Source organism: Amaranthus tricolor, chromosome 10 (genome assembly GCF_026212465.1).
Source record: "Amaranthus tricolor cultivar Red isolate AtriRed21 chromosome 10, ASM2621246v1, whole genome shotgun sequence".
Taxonomy (NCBI): domain Eukaryota; kingdom Viridiplantae; phylum Streptophyta; class Magnoliopsida; order Caryophyllales; family Amaranthaceae; genus Amaranthus; species Amaranthus tricolor.
In genome coordinates, this window is record NC_080056.1 from 7,751,602 (window position 1) to 7,775,052 (window position 23,451).

At 35.3% G+C, this 23,451-nt stretch overlaps 4 protein-coding genes across 7 annotated transcripts; all 4 read left to right on the top strand.

The window, feature by feature from the left end:
- Positions 1–166: 166 nt before the first annotated feature.
- Positions 167–3,817, top strand: LOC130825693 (putative pentatricopeptide repeat-containing protein At5g52630). Of its 2 annotated transcripts, XR_009046916.1 has the most exons (2): positions 167–2,250; positions 3,680–3,817. XR_009046916.1 is itself a non-coding variant. In XM_057691038.1 (1 exon), exon 1 carries the CDS (start codon positions 304–306, stop codon positions 2,023–2,025), a length of 1,722 nt encoding a protein of 573 aa, XP_057547021.1. In that variant the 5' UTR covers positions 167–303; the 3' UTR covers positions 2,026–2,251. The 2 variants fall into 2 exon arrangements, 1 of the variants encoding a protein (XP_057547021.1); XM_057691038.1 differs by lacking the exon at positions 3,680–3,817 and having other exon boundaries at positions 167–2,251.
- LOC130825694 (probable protein phosphatase 2C 34) lies at positions 3,229–10,400 on the top strand. Its single transcript, XM_057691039.1, has 6 exons — positions 3,229–3,836; positions 4,253–4,493; positions 4,948–5,265; positions 5,796–5,913; positions 6,020–6,243; positions 9,639–10,400. The coding sequence occupies exons 2-6, from the start codon at positions 4,257–4,259 to the stop codon at positions 9,852–9,854; spliced, it is 1,113 nt and encodes a 370-aa protein (XP_057547022.1). The 5' UTR covers positions 3,229–3,836; positions 4,253–4,256; the 3' UTR covers positions 9,855–10,400.
- LOC130824789 (pentatricopeptide repeat-containing protein At2g37320) lies at positions 9,972–15,534 on the top strand. Its single transcript, XM_057689806.1, has 6 exons — positions 9,972–10,033; positions 11,135–11,230; positions 11,860–11,929; positions 12,575–12,715; positions 13,851–13,903; positions 14,043–15,534. Exons 1-6 carry the CDS (start codon positions 9,972–9,974, stop codon positions 15,532–15,534), a joined length of 1,914 nt encoding a protein of 637 aa, XP_057545789.1.
- LOC130825695 (uncharacterized) lies at positions 11,503–23,049 on the top strand. 3 transcript variants are annotated; one of them, XM_057691043.1, is made up of 9 exons: positions 11,503–11,786; positions 13,851–15,615; positions 17,775–18,279; positions 19,830–19,995; positions 20,073–20,123; positions 20,222–20,404; positions 21,326–21,425; positions 21,567–22,210; positions 22,478–23,049. In XM_057691043.1, the coding sequence occupies exons 3-9, from the start codon at positions 17,816–17,818 to the stop codon at positions 22,835–22,837; spliced, it is 1,968 nt and encodes a 655-aa protein (XP_057547026.1). In that variant the 5' UTR covers positions 11,503–11,786; positions 13,851–15,615; positions 17,775–17,815; the 3' UTR covers positions 22,838–23,049. The 3 variants fall into 3 exon arrangements, with proteins under 3 accessions (XP_057547026.1, XP_057547025.1, XP_057547023.1); XM_057691042.1 differs by having other exon boundaries at positions 13,886–15,615; XM_057691040.1 differs by lacking the exon at positions 13,851–15,615.
- Positions 23,050–23,451: the final 402 nt, after the last annotated feature.

Sequence of the window (23,451 nt, forward strand, 5' to 3'; positions counted from 1 at the left end):
TATTAGTGTTCATTTTTAATATATATGTAGAATAATTGTCTTTTATCAAATTGTTTTAACATTATTGTATCAAATATTACACATTAATGTTAAAATTTGATCGCTTAATTATTTATTTATTTTAAGATAAGTTAAAATTGTGAAACAAACTCTTTTTAGCAAATATATACTTTTATGAATGGAGTTTTAGGCTCTAGTGGTACTCTCTATCTCTCCCTATTCCCTACCTATAAGGGATTATGAGAAGCAATATAAAGAGTTAAAAGACCATATACAAACAATATCAACCAAAATCTCTCTACTATGAGTAGTTATTTTGACACACTAACATCCAATTCCAATGACCCAAGAACAATCCACGCCCACATAATTAAAACAACAAACACAAACATCCCATGTTCTCTTCCTCTCCTCAATAGGTTGATCACTTTATACTCAAAATCCAATCATTTCTCCGAAGCTTTTGCAGTTTTCCGGCAAATCCCATGTCCCAACGTCGTCTCATGGACTTCCTTAATCTCTGGCAACCCAAATTCTCCAGCCTCTCTGCGCCATTTCATCTCTATGCTTCGCCATCCTACTCGCCCAAATCAGCGTACTTTAGCCTCCATTATCAAGACTTGTGCTACTCTTTCTCTCCTTTCCTTTGGGTACCAACTCCATTGTCTCTCCTTGAAGCTCTGTATCTCTTCCCAACCCTTTTGCGCTTCGGCCCTCGTTCATTTTTATTCGAAATGCAGGTTTCCTGATCATGCCCGCAAAGTGTTCGATGAAATGCCTGAGGTGGACGAGATTTGTTATTCGTCTATGGTTGTTGGGTTTTCTCAGAACTCACGTCCTGTTGAAGCTTTAAACCTTTTTTCTGAAATGGTGTCCAGAAATGTGCGTTCTACTGTGTATAGTGTTTCAGGTGCAATCGCTGCTAGTTCCGAACTTGCTTCTTTTGAGCAATGTAGGGTAATTCATGGTCATGGAATTGTTACTGGGCTTATCAAAGCTGTTTATGTGAGTACTGGGTTGGTTACGGCCTATGGTAAGTGTGGTATGGTGTTGGAAGCTAGAAGGGTGTTTGATGAGTCTTTGCAAGTTATGAATGTTGTGGGATGGAATGCAATGATGGCTTCTTATGCTCAACAAGGAGATAATGCTTCAGTTCTTGAGCTTTTCGATTCAATTGAATCTCGAGGACTTGTTGCTGATGACTTTAGTTTCTTAGCTATCTTGACAGCTTTGTACAATGCAGGTTTGGCTGATGAGACGGAGTGTTGGATCAAACTTATGAAAGAAAAATATGGTGTTATTCCGTCTTTAGAGCATTATACATGTTTAGTGGGTGTATTAGGTAGAGTTGGTAGATTGGATGATGCAGAGAGGATTGCTATGACAATGCCAGTTAAGCCGGATGCTGGGGTTTGGCGGGTTTTACTCTCAGCAAGTGCAGCTCATGGTAATGCTGATGTTGCTTGGAGGATGAGTAAACGACTATTGAAACTCGACCCTTACGATGATTCTGCATATGTTATTGCAGCTAATACATTTTCAGCTTCAGGGAGGTGGAATGAAGCTGCAAATGTTAGGAAGATGATGAATAATGTGAGGGTAAAGAAGGAAGGAGGGAGAAGTTGGATGGAAGTTCGAGGTAAAGTACATGTGTTTTTAGCAGGGGACAATGAGCATGAAAGGATAGAAGACATTTATGCAAAACTTGCTGAACTTATGAAGGGGATTGAAAAATTGGGTTATGTACCAAATTGGAGTGAGATGTTACATGATGTAGAGCAAGGGGAGAAAAGAGAAGGGCTTTCATATCATAGTGAAAAGTTGGCATTGGCATTTGGGGTATTAAGTGGGGCAGCACCTTCTGGGAAGCCTTTGAGAATTTTGAAGAATCTAAGAATTTGCAGGGATTGTCATGAAGCCTTCAAGTATTTTAGCAGGCTTTTAGAAAGGGAAATTATTGTACGAGATGTTAATAGATACCATAGATTTGTTGGTGGAAGTTGTACTTGTGGAGATTATTGGTAACTTATTTAGATCATAGGGCACGGTGTAAAATGCGGTTTCTATATTGATGGTTTCACGATGGTTTGACGGTCGTTGCAACCTATATTAGGGTCGTGATGAGCTCAAAATCCTTTACAATAAGTTCGCAATATAGTGATGCTGACGAAATTTTGTACTATGCTATAGAGGGTTAGAATGTTACCAGCTATGGATATTGGCAAATTGCTTGTTGTTTCCAACCAGTTGGTAATTGCTTTGTAACTTTTTATTTTAAGAAAAATTACCTGGAATAATCCAACCTATTCATATGATTTTTCTACAATGATACCACCTATTGATTAATCATGAATAATCCTAATTTTTGCCTAGAGTAAACTTAAGTAACCCATTGACCTGCTATAGCAGGTAATTCACCAAGAAAAAGTAAACTGAAAATTGAGAAAAATTTTGAAAATGCACATAAAAAATTCTAAATGATAAAAAATCATAAATTTTTTAAAACATTCTTCTAACATTTTTTTGACATTTTATTTTAATTTATCTTTTTTTTTTAAAAAAAATTTGCTATAGCAAGTCATCCGGTCTTCGGGTTTACTCTAGAAAAATATCCTCAAAATTTGATAAATAGGTTGGATTATTCTTGATAATTTTTCCTTTATTTTATTTCATTTCATAAGAGTAATTATGTCCATTTTTGATTGGGCAAGATTCATAATTTTGGTCTTGGATTATAATGGACTATTAAAACAATTTATTAAATCATGTAATTTTCTTATTGGTGTGAAGTTGCAGACATATTTTCTACTAAGGTTTAATTGGAAACATCTTCTTTAAGATCAATAACAAGGGTATATGATAGCCTATTTTCGACCATCCAGTGAAAATCACTTAATGGCATTGGGGTTAGTGGCATGTTGTGCTATTACATAGGAATAATTGGAACCAAAAGTGAATTAATCTCTAATCTTTGCTAATTTTATTATTTAATATTCTAAACGATCACAATTTTTCCAGTTTAACAACCAGCAAATGCTAAATTTTGTCCACAAATTTTTCCAAGTAAGCAGCTTGCATATCTTTCTGGGTCCAACTGTCCAAGTTGTCCTCCTATGTTAACTTGTTGACCCTTCTTAGAGACAGCTGGCAAATTATTGGCCATGTTTTTTGTATTTAGATCCAGAATAATGCTGCAATTGCTTTTGGATTAGTTTAAGGAGAAAGTAGATTCTCATTTGGTCTTTGGCTTTCTTATTCGCTACAATGTTGTCTACATCCTGATATTTTATATTGCTGATTTACCTTGCATCATATCACACATGGACCATACTCTTTAAAAATAGTTTTAAACCAAGAAAAGCTTATCTTCATACTAAATTATGTACCACTGAGTTGATAGTTTCAACTAAACATTATTATAGTCTTATCAATCTATGTTTGCCCACTTACCTCATTAAATTAAGCTTCATTTCATGTCAGCAAAACTCCATTAGCCGACTTTGAATTAAATATTGTATGAGATTAGTTGAGCTTGTATATAACTTCCAAAACTGCTTGCTAAAGGAAGTAACCATTCCGGTAGTTCAATGCTATAGCGTCATTGTTAACACTAGAATATAGACATTTTATGGGCTGTGTTTTAACAGTTAACGTGTTGATCACTGATGACCACTTTTAGGGTGCCAAAAAACCATGGATGCAGTGCGGTGGATACACAAGATTAGAACGTGAATTGCTTTCTTTGAAGAGTTTGAACGCGTTTTAGTCTCCTTGTTATATGATCAAATTTTCTGAGGGCTTCCTAAAGCATATTGTGATTTGCTTACGAAGCACAGGTAAGCCTTAAGTGACATATATATTGTTTTCTAGCATAGAAAGTTCAATATCTTGCAAGAACTCCTTGGGATTTCTGTTTATAGGAATATAGATTAATGGCTTTATTCACTTACATGTTAGCTATGCTTTTAGATTTCTGTCTTTGCAAGTTTTATGTACATGTTTTTGTTTCCTTACTACTTAGAGCTAAGTTTATGTATCTTTAAGGTCTGCCTGCTGTGTGATCATATTATGTTGTTAAGAAGTCATGAGTTATAGTTTTTCTAAAATTGGGAACTGAGCTGATTTTGTTGCTTATAATCTCCACCTGCATCCTTAACACGTAATTCATAAGTAAGCATGAATAGGAGCAACTTCAGGAAATCAAGTTTAAATCTGGAAGATGCCATTTGATTTTCAAAGTATTATTTTGCAGAACCATGGTGCAATTTTCCTCTATATTTGAGGGACTGGCAAGGAGTGTTTCATCTAAGCCTAGAAACGTTAAGAATGATGAGGGAAGGGAAGCGGTTGAGTTATTGGCAGGTGAAGCAAAGAAGAATCATCTTATATTAAGATGTCCTGGTGTTACAAGTGCAAGGTCTAATGGTAATGCATCAGTTTTCTCCAGGAAAGGAGAGAAAGGAATTAATCAAGATTGCTTGACAGTATGGGAGGTGTGTTTACAAAACAATTTCAGTAATTAATTTGTCTTTTGTCTTATTTTGGGAGCAATAGTAGATTTTGGGCCATAAATTAGAGGGGGCCTAAGTTATTTACCAAATAAAAAGGGGCCAAAGATTTGAATTCCAACCTCCAATTCAAAAACTATACTCTTAAACCACTAAGCCACATCTTTTTATTTGTAAAGGTTAGACAATTTTTGATTTTTATATAATGACCCTGAAAAATTTCAGCGGCAAGGCCCATTTGAGCCTCAATGAAGAAGATCAGCCATTCTTAGGGAGGATGAGGTGGGAAGAAGTTTCATACTTTGTATTCTGAATCGCATAGTAGTTTAGAGTGTAGAATGAAATGGTAAATAGTTCTATAAAAAAATAATAAAGTAGCTTTCGTACCATTTGTAGTTGTTTCCTAATTGACTTGATATATGTTCTAATTTTAATGTAGGAGTTTGGCTGCCAAGAAGATATGACTTTCTGTGGAATTTTTGATGGTCATGGTCCCTTGGGTCATTTTGTTGCTAAATTTGTCAGCAAACTGTTGCCGTCTATGTTGCTGCGCAATTGGCAGGAAATACTTGCTGTCCATTCACTTGAACATGATATTGACGTGGAACTAAATCAATTGGCTAAGGATGCCCAAGAGTTTCACATATGGAAGCAAACATATTTGAGAACGTGTTCTGTCATTGATCAAGAGCTAAAGCACCATCCAAGAGTCGACTCATTTGATAGTGGAACTACGGCTTTGGCAATTGTGAAGCAGGTATTGGCGGAAAATTTGATTTTATATAACCTTCTAATTCAATTGTGTAGTTGGTCCCTTAATCAAATTTTTTTTCTAAGGATTTAGAGCTACCACATGTCAATTTCTTCGTACTGAGCTTACATTTTTTACTTTTCTTATTACTGGGTCTTTTTTTATGCATGCATGTTATGGAATTTTCTTTTTCATGAAATTGAGCTTCTTCTTAAAGCTTAAGGACCATGGAATAAAAACTCGTTACCTTATGTAACGGCTGTTATGTAACTTGTTTGAGAGTTGCAGATCCCATTATATTACAACACATGAAATTTCACTATAATGCTCGATATTTCACCATTAATGGGTATTGATGAAATTTGGTTGTATCACAGATGAGATTGTTCAGAATCTGGGCAACTGTGGAGAATGTAAAAAAATCAATAAAAAAACCTTATTTTTTATGTTTCTTCTGTCCAAGAGGTTGATAGTTTCTTTGCTGCAAAGAGTAAGATTTTATTACTGACACTTACAGTTATGCATTCAATTTCCAGGGTGAACTTCTTACTGTAGCGAATGTTGGAGACTCTCGTGCTGTATTAGCTACAATGGGTGAAAGTGGGAACTTGGTCCCAATTCAACTGACAATTGACTTCAAGCCCAACTTACCAGGTTAGAGCTCATCCCCCTCCCCCCTTTTGTCCTATAATGTTGTATATGTATTTTTTTTCATTTTTATCATTAGAGTTTGACATCCTTCCATGTATGCCATTAACAGAAGAAGAAGAAAGAATAGTGTTGTCAAAAGGACGAGTATTTTGTTCTCAAGATGAACCAGGGGTTTATAGGCTCTGGCAGCCAAATAAAGCAACTCCAGGGCTGGCACTATCACGAGCTTTGGGAGATCATTGCATGAAAGATTTTGGGCTTATTTCTGAACCTGAAGTTACTCAAAGGCACATTACAAACAGAGACCAATTTGCCATATTGGCAACAGATGGGGTAAGCTTCTTTTCTTTCAATGATGTGTTTTTTCAAAAGTTTATTCTGTGTCTATCCCTTTTTTTCACCTGAATAATTTGGATCAAGTCTTAGGCGTTGTTGTATACATCTCTAGTTCTGTTACTTTATCATTTCTTATGTCGTTTGCTTTTAATTTTCTTTATTTTCTTGTGATAAATAATTGGAAGATATAAGCTTACGAACCCATGGTGCAGTTAGGGTGCATGCTAAGTTGCTGCACCTTACAGCATCACAGTTTGCAAAGCTATGAATAACTGAAATGATCAAAGGCTTTTAGAACATAGCTGATGAAATGTCAATAAGAACTCTTCCTCTGATGATGATCAAATGGATCCGAATTTTCTTATAACCTTGACAATCCCAGTTGCTTTGATAGATTTTCATGTGTCCACAGTTTAGCTATTAACAGTAAATCAACCCAACCCCAATCCTGAGTCTGACTTGGGGGAATCCCATAAACGGTGTATGGTGTGAATACTATTATATTGGTAGAAAAGGGACATAGCTTCAAACAATCAAACTCAATGAGCAGACCTGTCCAGTTTCCCTCATCGCGAGTCCAAGTTGGGTGCAACTCTGACATTTACCTGGCCTGGATCTCAATTAGTCGGATTAGCCTGAGGACAGTTATTTCTTACTTTTGTCCTCCAAACACGACCCGACCATAGTGCCAAATCTCACCCACATCACCTTATCACAATCAAAGAAGACAGACACATCAAAGAAGAAGAAAATTGAAAGAAAATATAAAGAGGGAAGTAAAAAGAAAAAACCAATAGATTCAAATAGGCAGAAGATCGAAGAACGGAAAAGTTAAAACTTAAAGAAATAAAAATTAGAAGAAAGAAGACAGAAAATAGAAAATGGAAGAACCCAAAGGAAGATCAAAGAAAGGGTAAAGAATCTAGAAAAAGATAAAAAAAAAATATATCCACAAGAAAGAAGATATACAATAGAAAAGAAAAACAAATAAACGACCTAGAGTAGAGGCAATAAGATTGAATTATGCTTACTTTTAGGAGTCCGTGCAATCTTTACTTTTCCTTTTTTGCTTCATCTCATAAAAAACAAGAGAAAATCCCTTTTTCTTTTTTATCTTCCTTCAAATAAGAAAAAGCTCCTTATTGTCCGATTGTTCTATGACATATTATAAAAGGCATATCTCCAAAGAAACAAAAGTGTAATAATTGCAAAAAGCACAAGGCGCAAAAAGCTGCACAAAAGCGTGCGGGTATCTAGCAAGGCCCAAACTAAGCAAAGCAACTTTTTCTAGAGCCTAACATGTTAAAATTAGAGCTTACCGCCCAAAATTTAGGCAGAGAGGCCTGAGACAACCGAGAAACCATCAGCATCGACCGTGAAAGACCATGAAAGCCATTTTGCAACCTTATTCAAATTCATATTTTTCCCCATGGACTCACCATTCTTTATCCTTGCCTATGACCACCTTTACTTGTGCTTTCTTGGAACTTGGCATCACCAAAAATCAAAACAGGATTGACATTTACACCCAAGAAGATCCCAATCAACAAAAAAAAAACCCCATTACTTTTTGAGCAAGATGGTTTCATGCCATCACGAAGAGAAGAACTTTTATGATAAATATATTTTTAGCCAAGGACGACAATATGGTTTCATGTCATCACGAAGAGAAGAACATAAGATGAGGAGCGAAATTCACGGGTTTCTGACAGTCGTTAGAATAGGAAACTTCTCTCTTGAGTCTGACATGATTTGTCACTATCCATTTGGTTTTGTGCAACTCTACACAATTTTCAGCCAAGGACTTTGCTAATGATCAAATTTGGTGAGTTATACTCGTGTGAAATGAGGATTTGAGTTGAATCATGAGTTTTAATCATAACCTTATACGATTGTGACTGATGCCATAACGACACATAACTTTTTCAAAAAATTTATTAAGTTTTTAAGATTTAATTTGGCATATTGAAATAACTAATGGGGTGTTACATGGACTGTGATGTGATTTTTTTCCTATAGTGTGTTTAAATATCATATGAAGGAAAAGAAGAGGAAGGGAAGAGGAGGTGAGGGATAGAGAGTGGAGGGGATAGTGAGTATTCCTTTCAAATCTTTCCAGTGTTGGAGGGATCTCTTTGTTATAAAATTTTAAGAAATTCATTCTATCAGTTTCGTCTTCTCCATTTCCCTCACCTCTTCATACCTCTTCATTTCCCTTCCCTTTCTTTCCCTTTGAATCCTAGTGCACTATACTTTTTTGTTTCCCATCAATTGAAAAACTTGTGTAAAGGAGCAGAACAAAATACCTAATGCAAAGTAGTTTGGTCAGAATTGGTAATGGTGCAGAAGCTGATAGTTCATCTATATTTTATGCCTTTTCATTCTTCATCCTTTATTTTTTTTTGTTCACTTTAGTCTTTCTATTTGTGAAGATAAAATGGGTAAGATAGCTGAACCTTCTAAAACCTGGGGCTGCTAAGGTCTTATGGATGACCATGAATTGTAAAACTGCTCAAGAGCTTACCGAAAAAAATATTGGAATATTGCCCTTGCCCAGTCTTTGATCTATACATGTTAAGCTGTTTGAGTGATTTTTTAAGGTTGATGGAACATATCTGTAAAGTTCTACTCTTTATAATTTCGATGTGGAGTCCCCTCTTATAATAGTAGTACACCATAAATAAAGGCCTTATATGTTAAGGGTCAAGTCACAAGTGTCGGGAACTAACTGTTTGCGGAAAGAAAAGAAGTTAGTGTTTGATTCTTCTTCCAACATCTTAGTTCCTATTTGACAATATCTAGATCAGGAGGTGGTCAGAGTGGGACTTCTATTTTTGTTAGAATATGAGTACTTTTCACATCAAAAGTTGGAACTTAGAAGATTTAGAACAAGGACGAGGAAGACTGAAAACAAAAGTGGGAAATGATATGATAGATTTAGAGGTTGGAATGGTAGAAAACAATAATGAACGGATAAAGAGAATCCATGTGGACCATCATTGGAACTGATGCATTAATTCATGTAGCTGACTGTAATCTTTTGGGATTAAGGCTCTAGCATTTGTTGGTATTTTATTCATTATCATTCAGGTCCGAAAACAATGAACTATGCAAAACTTACGCTATTTTTTCAGCTATTTTATGGAAACGACGTATGGTCAAGCATATATACATCTGTGGAAATTTGTTTTATGAACCAATCTGTAACCATATCCACAAAACCGTGTGATGCCCTTCAAGTTCAGCTTCCAAAGTCAACTTCTTTCGTCTTATGGGAAGTAGGTTTCCCATACGCTATTGTGTACATGTGGATTAAGAACCAAGTACAAATGTATGATTATTTATACTACTTAAATCTTCTAGGGCTTAATAGGTACGTTGTTATGAATCAGGTGTGGGATGTAATCTCCAACGAAGAAGCCGTGCAGATAGTTTCTTCAGCGCCAAAAAGGGAAAAATCTGCCAAGATGCTAGTAAAACGCGCAGCTCATGCATGGAAATCTAAACGACCTGGTGTAGCAGTCGATGACATCTCTGCCATCTGCATGTTCTTCCACAGTTCCTCGACATCTTATCATGTACAGACGGGACATAAAAGTATCAAATAAATGTAACATAATACACTCCATCCTATCCCATGAAGTTTTTTCGGTTTTTTTTTTTTTTAGAACTGTAATCAATATAAATGTTTGCAGTTTTACAAAAAAAATTATAGGACTTCTGAAATGGAGGAAGTAAATGTTTGTAGCATCGAGTTTATAGGTGAACGTCTCAAAATCGACCCCAGGTTTTTTGCGAGGCTGCTGTCCCTGTGATATTAGGGAATTGCCTTGTTAATCTGACATGATAAATGGTATTGTGATCCCTTACCCTTTTGGGTTATCCTTTACTTGTAATTCTGTAATATTATAGTAGTATGTGTGTACTTCTTTTTTCCATGTACTTTTAAATAGAAGTAATGTATACTCTCTCCGTTCCTTTACAATTGCATCAAAAAAGAAAAGGAGTGAATTTTAAGGGGAGTATAAAGAGTTGTAATATTTTGTTTTTAGCGTATGCTATTTTAGTGGGGACGGAGGGAGTATGTAATAGACTGGAATAGGCGCTACGTATGCCATGTTAGAGAGCAATATGAAAAATACAGATGTAGCTATGAAGCTGTAAAAGTAGTAAATGCGTGATTAAGATGGAAATGTAAATGGATAGCAATGTATTCGTGAGGCTTGTACTACAATAAAAGAGCCAAAAGCTGGCTATTAGGTGAAGATGAATGAAAACTAGACTTCAGCATGCAAACGATGCATTATAACAGTTGATCCAAAGTCTTAACCAACATGTAACAACACAAACTTAAGGGAAAACACAAGACAAAACTAAGGCTCGAGACACTATAAAACAAATAAAACATATAAACGAGCCTTAGCATACACACACGACACAAACGTAGAGAATATGGGTTAAAAGTAGCCAAAAAAGACTCAAAGGTGCTTATAAAGCACCCAAACGAGCCAAATAACTTGACATAAGATGCAATGATCAAAAGCATTAGTTAATATTGAAGAAAAAAAAAATATACGAAATAAAGCATTGTATTGCAAATGGATGCACTAATCAAGGATGCTCAAGTGAGCGCACCTTCAAATATAAGCATCAGAACATTATGCCTCAAGTAGCAGTAAAATGCTCAAACGAGTACATGTTGTTCTGAGTTCCTTCGCTTTATTTTGTTCTTACTTTGTACTTTAAGCACTTGGACTCTCTAGCCTTAAAGTTATATTTGTCCCACTATATTATAGTATTTTAGAGATATTTAACATGCTCTAAATGTTCTAACAAAATACACGTAATATATCTAAATCTTATTGTTGATAGATTCATGCTATTACAGAATGAAAATTTTGAATGGTAGATTAGCACTCAATTCTAAAATCCAACAATTAGATCCTACAATATTAGTGTCAATCACATTGAATTTTCTCTTAGGGTAAATTGTCAATAATAAATCATCCTATTTTTGATCCGCTGAAAACAAACTTGCCTATCATTTAATTTTAAATAAACCACCTATTAGGTATATTTGTTAAAAATAAATCGAGCTATTGTTTATAACCTTCTTCAAAGCTTCTTTATAAGTCAAAAATTAAAAATAAACAATATTAAGTTTATTTTTAACTATCATATCAAATAGATAATTTTATTTAAAAATAAACAATAATTTAATTTATTTTGAGCAAAACGGGTGTCGTAATAAAAAAAAAAAAAAAAAAACAACTTCTCTTTCAATCCCCAAGGATCAGAAGTTGTTCTCAAGCAAGCAACAGACTGCCTGCTTCTCTCCCTTTTAATATATCTGTCGCCCATCTTTCACCGACCACCGCCATTATTGCTCCTCCGCAATTTCTTCTTCACTTTCCGCCATCATCGCTGTATTGATCTCCATCTTTTGTTCTTTGCTGCGGTGTTTCATCACCCAAATTCATTTCCATCATTGCTTCTATTAACTTTACGTCTCTGATTTATTTGTTCGGATCTTCTTAAAGGTACATACATTTTCATTTTCCACTTTTTTTGTGTTTATTCTCGTAATTTTATTACTTTCATATGATTCTTCAGAGCTCTTTGTATGATCTCGCGGTATTGGATGCTATTCAAGTCTAAATCTTCGGAAAATTGTAGTGTTAAAGTTTTGAGGAATTTGTAAATGATATGCTTATTCCAGTTATATTGGAGATTTTTATAAAGTTAAGTATGTGTGAACAATTCTGGATCTGAATTTTCATATATAATCTGAATTTTATACTATGAAATATGAATTGCCACTTCCACCACCTTAACCCAGCCCCCCAGCCCCTTCGGCCTTCAGCACCAACCCTTCCCCAACAGTTCACTAAATATATCCTACAAATTTTCAAATGAGATGGTCTCACAATCACAATGAGATTATCTCTATAATGTATACTTAAAGTCTTAAATTTATCACTTATAACCTTGAAGTGACTTACAGTTCTAAAATGATCACTTTTTTAGAGTGATCATTTATAATATAAATGGTCTAATAAGTAAATATATAGGCACATCTCATGATGAGATGGTTTCATACAAAACTTGGTGTATATATTTTATGCTTGTCTTAAATAAGGTAGAACTATTAGCAATTTCCTTGGAGGGTATTTAATTTACTCTGCCTTTTTATTTGCTCCAATATGTACCATTTATTTTAGAGTTGTTTATGTAGGCTGCAAGAAACCCTCCTAGAATTCAACTACCTTAACCCATCCATTATGTCGAATATCTTAGTATCTATGTCAAAAGAAAATGAGCTCAATAGATGGGACAAAGGAGTAAAGAAGTAATTGCACTTAATCTACGAGTGAACTGTGAGCATATAGCAAGAATACCGACTAGCTTAGTAGCCATTTTTTTTGCATCTAGTGGCCAAGTCTTTTATCACTTCATGAAATCCTTCAAGGTTTGTGGATATGACTACACCCTTTTCCTCTCTCTCTTGCATTGTTTTGTGGACCTCACTTATGGTGAAGTGAAATCCCCACCACTGCGCACCAAGTGTTCGTTAAAATTGCTCAATGAAACAAGCTACTAAATACTAAATTTGTCATTCATAATATATCTATATTCATTTACCTTCTGCCTTCAGCAGACCGCAAACTTAATCTTGTTTTATATTTTCAACACAACCAAATCCTGGGGATTACACGTTAAATATGGGTCATTTGAATTGATCAACTCTAGAAAAGTTCATATTTTTTCTTTTATGATAGAGTATAAAATCAATCATGTATCTGCAACTTTTACCCAACCAAAAATATCAATTTCTTAGACATGTTCTCTAGTATATTACATTTCTTAAACATTTTGGGTACTCAATGCCACTAGCAATTGTTTGTTTGTTGAAAGTAGTAATGTTCCAGTGTTTTCAATGTTGCTAGGAGGTAACTAGTGGTACAAGGAACCAACCCAATCGCTAATTTAAATTATTGTATAAATACTTGAATTTCGTGACATTTTTACAACCAAACATTTTTGACCAGTTTGGTTGTCGGTAACAAATGGTAGGAATAGTGATGGAAAGTTAGTATAAGTTTATTAGGAAAATATGCTGACAAGTTTAATGGTCATGCTTGTTATATTTCAATCAACTCATGTTTTTCGCAAAACACATTCTGTTACATTACTATTTTTAGAAAGTGGTATTTGGTGGTAATAAAAAATTGTGAAGAAAATCAAACATTTTAGGATCAAAATTTCATCACCATGAGAATTTCATGGTATATTTCGTTAAAAAATTACACTACAATTATGCTCATTACCACCGTTTAGTACCATTAATTAAACGTATCATTTGTGTACCCCTATTACTTGGAGAAAACTAGTGATAGAACTCTTTTATGCTTTGTTTGCTAGACCTAATTTTATTGGCATTTTTATTTTTGTCAAATTATCAGTCATTAGCGTCCTTCTATCCCGGTTGAATTTTTGGTTTGAGGGTTAGATTTTTATTTATATTTTCCTCTCTAATGATATCGGGGTAATGTAATGTTGTTGGCGTTGTTGTATTCCTCTTCCTTGATACATGCTTATTTCAGCGGGCAATGATATATCTGTTGATGCCATGTTCCAGAAATGTTAACTCTTCGAGGTAAGCAAGAAAAATGGGGAACTTTTGTCCTTCATTTATGGATGAATAATTGGAGTGTTTTTAGGGGTTATTTTAAAAACAAAGGGAGTTTCCTTGCATCCGAAGCATATGTATCCACATTATTTTCTTTTCAATTCAGGGGTTTTACTCCACATAGACTAAAAGAAAGAAATGATTTCAAAAGTCTGAATAAGGCACTGAGAATTGTAAATCTTGTGTCACCAAAATTAACTATTGGTAACAACTCAAATCGCCATATTCAACTTATTCAGGACTTACAACAAACTCATTCTAAGAATCTTCACAGAGAAAGATCATCTGATCATTTCTATATCCCAAATTCAGGAAACCAAAATTCATCTGAACAAAAGTTTCCTTTTTCTTTCAAATATGATGGACTTTCTGAGGTTTTTGAATTGCATAGAAAAGGGTTGAGAATTGATGTTGTAGTGCTCTCATACGCACTAAGTGTTTGTGGTTATCGACAGAACCTCCGGTATGGAACTCAACTACAGTGCTTAGCTGTCAAGAATAGGTCATGTGTGAATGTTTATGTTGGAAGTTCTTTGATTACCATGTACACAAGGTATGGGGATTTATGCTCCGCTTGTATGGTGTTTGAGGAGATGCCTGTGAGAAATGTTGTATCTTGGACTGCTCTTATTTCTGGATTTGCAGAGAAATACCAAGTTGATGTCTGCGTGGAGCTTTATAACAAGATGAGACATTCAACTGTTAGACCTAATGATTTTACATTAACAAGTCTCTTGAGTGCGCTTGTTAGTAATGGTTCTCTTGGACAAGGAAAAGCCGTCCATTGTGTGGCTATTGTATGTGGTTTTGATTCATATGTCCATGTTGCTAATGCTCTTATTTCAATGTATTGCAAATGTGGTGATCTTGTAGATGCATTTTGTGTGTTTGAAGTGATGCATCATAAAGATCTTGTTTCATGGAATTCCATGATTTCTGGATATGCATTGCATGGACTAGCTTGGAAAGCAATTGATCTCTTTGAGGAGATGAGCCTGCAGAAAATAAAGCCCGACAGTATCACATTCCTAGGTGTACTCTCATCATGTCGTCATGCCGGGCTTGTTGAACAAGGTCATATGTATTTTAAATCTATGGCAGAGTATGGTGTTGAGCCCGAGTTGGGTCATTACTCTTGCATTATTGATCTTCTTGGTCGAGCTGGCTTGGTTGAGGAGGGAAGAAATTTTATTTTACGCATGCCAATACAGCCGAATGCCATAATATGGGGCTCACTTCTTTCCTCTTGTAGACTTCATAATAATATTTGGATCGGAATAGAGGCTGCTGAAAACAGGCTTGCATTGGAACCTTCATGTGCTGCCACCCACTTGCAGCTTGCAAAGTTGTATGCGAGAGTGGGTATGTGGGATCAAGTAGCAAAATCATGGAAAATGATGAAGGACACATCATTTAGAACAAATCCTGGATGTAGCTGGATTGAGATAGGAAATGAAGTCATAAGCTTTCAAGCAGATGATGCGACCAACTCCAGAATGAATGAGGTTCTCTATATGTTGGAGGGTTTAAATGGGCAGATGACATCTGATCAAGAGACTGAATCTTGTGAAAATTTTGATTCTTATTCTTGTTCTTAGCTTCCCGATAATTTGATTAAACAATGCTGAAGCACCAATTTCTAAATTTGTATGCAAACATCTTCTAATTGGTTCTGTGAGGTACATGCATCCTTCTGTCTCTATGACCACAACTTTTTGTATGAATGGGGGTAATGAGCATAATTTGTAGTGTAAATTTTCACGAAATATACCATGTAATTTTTATGGTGATGACATTTTGATCCTAAAAATGTTTTTTTTTTTACAATTTTCCATTACCACCTAATACCACTTTTCGAAATAATAATGTATCAGAATGTATTTTGTGAATAAAATGAGATGATTATAATAGAGCAAGCATGACCATTGAACTTAACAAGAGATTTTCAGACTAAATGTAAACCAATTTTCCATTACTATTAATACCGTTTATTACAGTGAACCATACCGGTCGAAAATGTTTGGTTGTTGAAAATGTTTCAAATATTTATACCAACAATACAAGTTAGCAATTTGGTTGATTCCTTGTACCACTAGCTACCCCTGGCAACATTGAAAACTATTGGCACATTTCTACTTTCCAGAACAAACAATTGCTAGTTGCATTGACTACCCAAAATGTTTAAGAAATGTGGTATACTAAAGAACATGTCTAAGAAATTGATACTTTTGGTTGGGTAAAAGCTGCACAAATAGGATTGTTTTTATATTCTATCATAAAAGAAAAAATATGAATTTTTTTAGAGTTGATAAATTCAAATGACCCTTATCAATCGTGTAATCCTAGAAGTTGGTTTGTTGAAAACTATAAAACAAGACTAAGTTTGTAGTGTGAAGAGGGTGGAAGGTAAATGAATATAGATACATTATACATGGCAAATTTACTATTTTGTAATATTGTTTCATTCAGCAGTTTTAAGAAACGCTAGGTGTTTTTCTTTATTGATTGATTTGTGAGTTGGTTGTTGGAAATTATGATTCATTTGTGATTTAATTGTTGGAAATTATGATTTATTTGTGAGATATATGGCTTTAATTATTTCTTTATTGATGTAAAGGATGCTTGAGTAATTTAGGGTGTTTGTTGGAATGACTTGGGGTTGTTCTTGGCAGCTAGAGTGTTTTTCTAGGTTGTTTAAGGTCGAGTAGGTGATGTTGTATGTTTTAAGTGGATCATGGTAGACTAGCGTGGGGATTAGCTAGTGTGTGTACAATAACAACAATAATGTCAAAGCCTTAATCTCAAAAGTTTGAGGTAGGCTACATGAACTAATATATCGGTTTCAATGGTCATCCTCATGGATTTTTCTCCGCTCATTCCAATTTTCTATCTTCTCAATTAGCTAGGGTGTGTAAGGGGATATATTGGGATTGCGTGCCGCGGGTGTTGTGGAGCGTGAGGGATTTGCATGACGTTTCTCAGTTAGGAAGAGCATCTCTTGTCAGGCGGCAGTAATTGTGATTTTTGTTTCTTGTGTGTGGTAATGGAAATTTGTGTTTCTTTTGGTGGGCAATAATGGAGATTTATCTTTTATCATATAGAGCATTAATGGAGATGATTGAAGGAAGAGTTGTTAATAGTGATTATTTATTTTTTTTATTTTCTTTATCAGTTTCTTATGAAAAACAGAATAACCTGTAATTGCAGTTCATTTTTATTTTCCTTTTTTTCAAAGGAACAACCTGTAACGTTACCAAAATGGCTAAGTCCTTTAAAAGTAGACATTAACAAAAGGTGAGAATTTAAAAAATAGCGCAAATGTGGGAGTTTTAGAAATAGATCACCTTAGGGTGGGTGTTTCCTTTTCAATTTTTCCTGATTTTAAATAGCAAGTTGAAATTTTCAACTATTGCAGGAATAAAAGCATTTGGCTATTTGCATTATATTGGGTTCACTTTATATTTAAACAATGAGGCATGAGCTAGTGATGTTTATTTGGTTTCCTTTTTCCCATGTCTGTGTTGACAAGAGCCTGTATCTCTCTTTGTTTTCATTCAAATTAGATTAGAAGGCGGATGTGTTAATATTTAAAGCAATAAATAATGGTTTGAGGAAAGCCCTTTTTTTAATACCAATTTCACACTGTCCAACTTCCACTGGGCTACATTTAGTATTTTTGTCTGTAAAGGTGACACCAATTCTTGTTTATTTTATCATTGCATTACTATTTTTTTAATTTTTTAATTTGGAATGGTATCAGTAAGTAAATTATACAAGTATAATAATACTAGTCTTGTTGAATGATAAGTCTCACATTTAACTCCTATGATGCCTGCAGTGCGCTTGCTGTATTTTACCTACCTGTATCAAGCATCAATCATGTGGAAGTTTAAGCCCTTTGTGCAAAAGGAACACACAGGACTTGAGGGCCGCTACATCGATATTGGTGACATTAAAGTGCATGTCAAGAATGCCATTGCCGAGGGAGGATTCTCTTGTGTTTACTTAGCTAAAGATGCATTGAATGCATCAAAGCAGTATGCTTTAAAGCATATGATTTGCAATGACCAGGAATCATTGGATCTGGTAATGAAGGAGATCCAAGTGTTTAAATCTCTCAAAGGACATCCTAATATAGTTACCCTTGAGTCTCATACTATTTTGGACATGGGTAGGACAAAAGAAGCACTTCTACTGATGGAATATTGTGAGAATTCTCTGGTAAATGTTTTGGAAAGTAGAGGAGCTGGTTTCTTTGATGATAAACAAGTGCTGACAATTTTTAGAGATGTTTGTAATGCGGTCTTTGCAATGCATTGCCATTCTCCACCGATTGCCCACCGGTAAGTGACATTCCTATGAAGTTATTGTTTGATCATTTTTTAGAAGTCCCGTATTGCAATCTTGTTTCTATTATTCTATAAAAATAGGCAATGAGAAGCGCAATATAAGATGCAAGGGAAGAGCGTGTGCCGAGAAAAGCTTGGATATTATGCAACTATTTTAGCTATTCCAAACTTTTGGGACCAAAGCTTTGGCATTTTTATTTTCAGCTACTATATTGATACGAGAACAATACTCCATATACAAAGCCATATGGAGAGAGGGATGAACCATTTAGGATGGTACCCTCCCAAAGCCCTTACAAAAAAAAAAAAAAAAAGAACCACAAGGGGATGGAAGAAGAACTATCTAAGATGAACCCCCTTCCAAAGCCCTAATGGGGACAAAACCCAACAGCCATTGGAAAAAAACAAAAAACTAAATAAAAGGGAACGATACCCTCCTAAACTAAAGGCGAGAACAAACATGGCTTTAAGAAAGCCTATAACTGCAATTTGGAGGGCAAAACAAATAAGAAATTACAACAATAAACATAGCTTGTCAAACCAAACTTTATCAACATTACTAAATTTCCAAATAGTAAAATCCACCCATATCTTCAATGATTTTTTAAGCTGGCGAAGAATGTAATCGATAGACCATACCATGCCTTCCCGAACGTAAAACTCCTTGCAATAAGACAATCATGGTTTAGTCTAGTGGTGGTTCCTTTCCCTTTCACCCCTGTGACAAGGGTTCGATTCTCACCACCTAGTAGAGATAAATTATCTCTTCATCTTGCTTGTAGGGATTCTCTAACCCACCCCGAAATGTAAAAAAAAAAAAGAAAAAAAGAAAAGAAAAAAAGACTCTTTGCAATAAGATCCCAACAAGCTCCTTTGTATACCCAGAATGGATCCATTGTACCCACAAAAAAATTTTATTACATGCTCAATGCTAAACTGATTTCTGCAACATAGTGCCAAAGGTGAATGTTTTTAATCCTTAGGCCACCATGTTTCTTAGAAGTGCAATTTGAGTTTCAAGACACGAGGTCAGGAGATTGATCATAATAAGAACCAAAGCATAAGAAAGACCTGCAAATGGCATTAATACGTTTCAACAATTTTTTCGGAAATGTCATAATTTTATAGGAAAGACTTGCCAACGTTTTGCATCTTGGCGACTGGTGTCATGGCTTATCACTACTCTTTGCATTAGATGAGTATTGATGTCTTACATGTCTGTTTCCATATAACGTTCCAAGTCAATTCTCTCTTTATTATTGGACAATTATTATTGCTTATCCTCTCTGCACGCTACTGTTGTGTTGGAATAGCTTTTTCTGGTTACTTTCAATTATTGTTGAAAGACAAAGGTCCAGTTTGGATGATACATTGATTATTTCTCCTCCATCCCTAATTTGCTTCTTAGACCGTAGCAGGCACGAAAGCTCACACATGGGAAACTAAAGTTGGCGATCTCATAGGGATGGAGGGAGTGTGTTATATTTGTACGCTTTTAATATTTATTCTAAAGCTGCTGACTCTTCCGTCATTATGCTCTGCAGCGACTTAAAAGCAGAGAATCTTTTGCAGGGCTCAAATGGGTCATGGAAATTGTGCGACTTTGGAAGCACTTCTACCAATCACAAACGTTTTGAGAAGCCTGAAGAAATGGGCATTGAAGAAGACATCATCAGGAAGCACACTACACCTGCTTATAGAGCACCTGAGGTTTAGTGAACTTGCATGTATTCATCCTTTGCATTTTAGTGTAACGTTAAATGATTTTGGTGTTTTATGTGGACTAGATGTGGGATCTGTTCCGAAGAGATCTTATAAGTGAAAAGGTGGACATTTGGGTAAGTTTTTTTTTTTATCATATCTTTGTTTATATTTTTATAAGCATGAAGATGCAATCGTATGAGTTTATCTGAGTTCAAATTCTTTGTTTTGATAGGCTCTTGGTTGTTTGCTGTACCGTATTTGCTATCTCAAACCTGCATTTGATGGTGAGTCAAAGCTACAGATTCTGAATGGAAATTATCGCATCCCAGATTTACCAAAATACAGTTCGCATATTGTTGATTTAATTCGAGATATGCTTCACTCCTCTCCAGATTGTAGACCAGACATTACACAGGCAAGAACTTTGTTTCCTTGACATTCATCCTTGAGAATTAAGTTTATTTAAGATCATTCATATCCATAAATATATAGGTACTGTATTTTTAATTTATTTGCATTATTGTCACAGGCAGACGTAGCGTAGAACAAGGAGTTGCGTATGCAACCTTGTTAAAAAAATTAAAAATCAAGATTATTATATTACAATGCCTTGAACCCGCAACCTCAATGTCCATGATACAGCTTACTACAACCCGCATCACTACCACTGAACTACAACACTAGTATTGATATATAATACCTTCACTTTTACTTGTGATTATAACTAATTTTAGAAAGCAAGAAACTATAATTTCCCTCACTTGACACTACATTGGTAAATTTTTGATAATTAATGAGGAGTATATGCTATTTATTGTTTATAAAGGTGATCTTGAATTTCTACATTTGATAATTGGGATCCATTGTTGTGTACTTGTGATAAGCTAATGTATTTAATAAATTTATTGCAAGCTAATTCAAAAATATGAAAACTCGTCGAAATGACCATGTGTAAAGGTACTATTATGTTTGAATGTAAGTTATTATGTAGCATATTTGTGTGCATGTTTCGTTATTTTACATCCTTAATTAACTTGTGATGAGGGCTTGGTGATCACAAAAATTTAGTGTACTGGGTATCAACAATCAAGCTGCTCTATTGTTAATTCTTGTTATGGTTTAGTGAAGTTTTGTAATTGTTCTACTTTATTTATGCTCATGTCATTCAGGTTATGCTTTGCTATTTAATGTAAATTTAAAACTTATTCTTAATATATCGTATAATACATATTTAATTAGGCTCCGCAACCCCATGTTTCAAATTCTGGGTTCGCCACTGATTATTGTCATGAATGTCGAAGTTTAGCTTTTCTAATTGTGATGCTCATGATTTTAGGTCTGGTTTCGGGTCAATGACCAACTGCCAGTTGGATCTCAGAAGTCATTAACTGATCGGCCACCCAATATGCGTCATACAGCTTCAGACTTGACTGAAGGTACCTACAGTAGTAGTCAGTAAATATGATGTGTGCAAAGAATGGGATAAGCCAACTATCTGTGTACACAGCATTTATTATGAGATTAGTTGTTATGTCAGTTCATTTTCTTAACATTTTTTAAGCTATTTATTCTTCTAGGAATCTCCAAGACGTCTAGAGCTTCAAATCCCATACCTCGTAGAAACCCGCTGCTTGTGCCATCATTAAGTGAAACATCTCATTTGACCAATTCAAATCCTTCTGGGGATGGTTTTAGAGGGGCTGCACCACTTGGTGCTTTTTGGTCAACTGAGCATGCTAAGGACACTCTTGCCCCACAGGAAAGAGGTGCATCAATATTTGACGATGAATCTCCAGTCTTGAAAAAGGATAGGAGTCGAGTAGAGAAACATAATTCGCCTGGAACTGGTCCTTCTGGGAGGGAAAACAGTCAGGCTAACCCAATGAAATCTAATACTGCAACTTTTGGAAACGAGACCTTGAACACCTTTGTTGCTGAGTTCGATACAGCTGAATTCAACCCAACTGCTACCAGCAGTTGCATGAAATCAGAGGTGAGCTCCTTGGAGGCTGAGATAGATAGACTACGGGAGCAATTGAAGCAAACTACTGCAGATAAAGCAGATATGACTTCAAAATATGAAAAGCTTGCTGCAATTTGTAGATCACAACGTCAAGAATTACAGGAGCTAAAGCAGGCTTTGTCGGCCAAAACTCCATCACCGAAAAAGGAGTCTGTGAGGAGTGAGTCATCCTCTATTAATCAAGCTGCCACTTCTCAGGTACCACCCCTACCCTTGAGGATTTACATCTAGGATTTACCCCTTGACATGAAGAATTGTTTGGTTATGAGTCTACTGTTCTGTTTATTGAAATTTGTTCGTAAACAAGCCAAACATTCTTAACTTGACAATCAAAAGCCAGGCATACATCTTCTGAAACAACTAGCAAAACAACTTTTTTATGTGATGTGGACTTTATCGGCTGTGTTTCCGTATTTAATTATCCTGGGAATTCATCCTTTTGTTTTAAATTTTCATTTATGTCAGGGAGCAAAACACGAAGGAACAGTGTGGGAGCTCCAACAAGGTGTGTTCGACAAAAATCCCACAAGTTCTGGACTGAAGCCTTGGCAAGCTTTTGCGAATGTTACCAACACACAAACATCTATAGTTGACCCTCCGAAGTCTGTAAGGACTAGAAATGGTCACTCGAAGAAGCAAGATGTTTCAGCTGGATTAACCAAAGATGCATGGGGCTTTGGTAATGATAACTTCACCGCAGCTCCTGCTGCTAGCTCTCATATCTCTAAACCTAGTGAAGGCAGTACTTCCCAACGGTTTGGGGATTCAAATAAGTTTTCAAGCAAGACTACGACTTCTCAACCAGCTGGGTGGGCTGGTTTCTAAATGATTTTGGAAGGAAATGTAGTTATTTTGTTGTAATTCTTCTACTTTTGTTCATATAATATTAAATGATGAAACATCTTGATTCATTATTGTATGTAGAGAATGTCCGGAGTCAAGCAATGTTTCATTGTTTGGCTAGTGACCAACTTAAACTCAGTTATAATCTAGAGTATATAATCACTTATTCAGTAACCGGTTACCCTTATTTGTCACATTGAATAATGCAGGAGCATCCTTTACTTGGTCAACTAAAGTCAAACTAAGTAGAACTAGCTAATCATCATCTTACCTATTGTATCTCGTTCATAGCATTTATGATTAGGGTTTGGGAAGGAGAGAAAAGCAGCAACTCGTACCCATAAGGAAGATACATCCAAAGAGTCTCTCAGCTCAAAAAAGATCATCACAATAATCCTCAATATAAAGGTTTCTATAATGAAAAAAACCGAATGAAGCTGAAATTGCAAGCCCAAGGCTAACACATGGCTTAAACATAGTATTAAAAATAAAAAAACAAACAAAATTAAAATAATTAGGTAGATCAGCTAATGGCAGATATACATATAAGCATTTTTTCGAAGTCCAACTTTACAAGTTAGGGTTAGTGGTGTGTA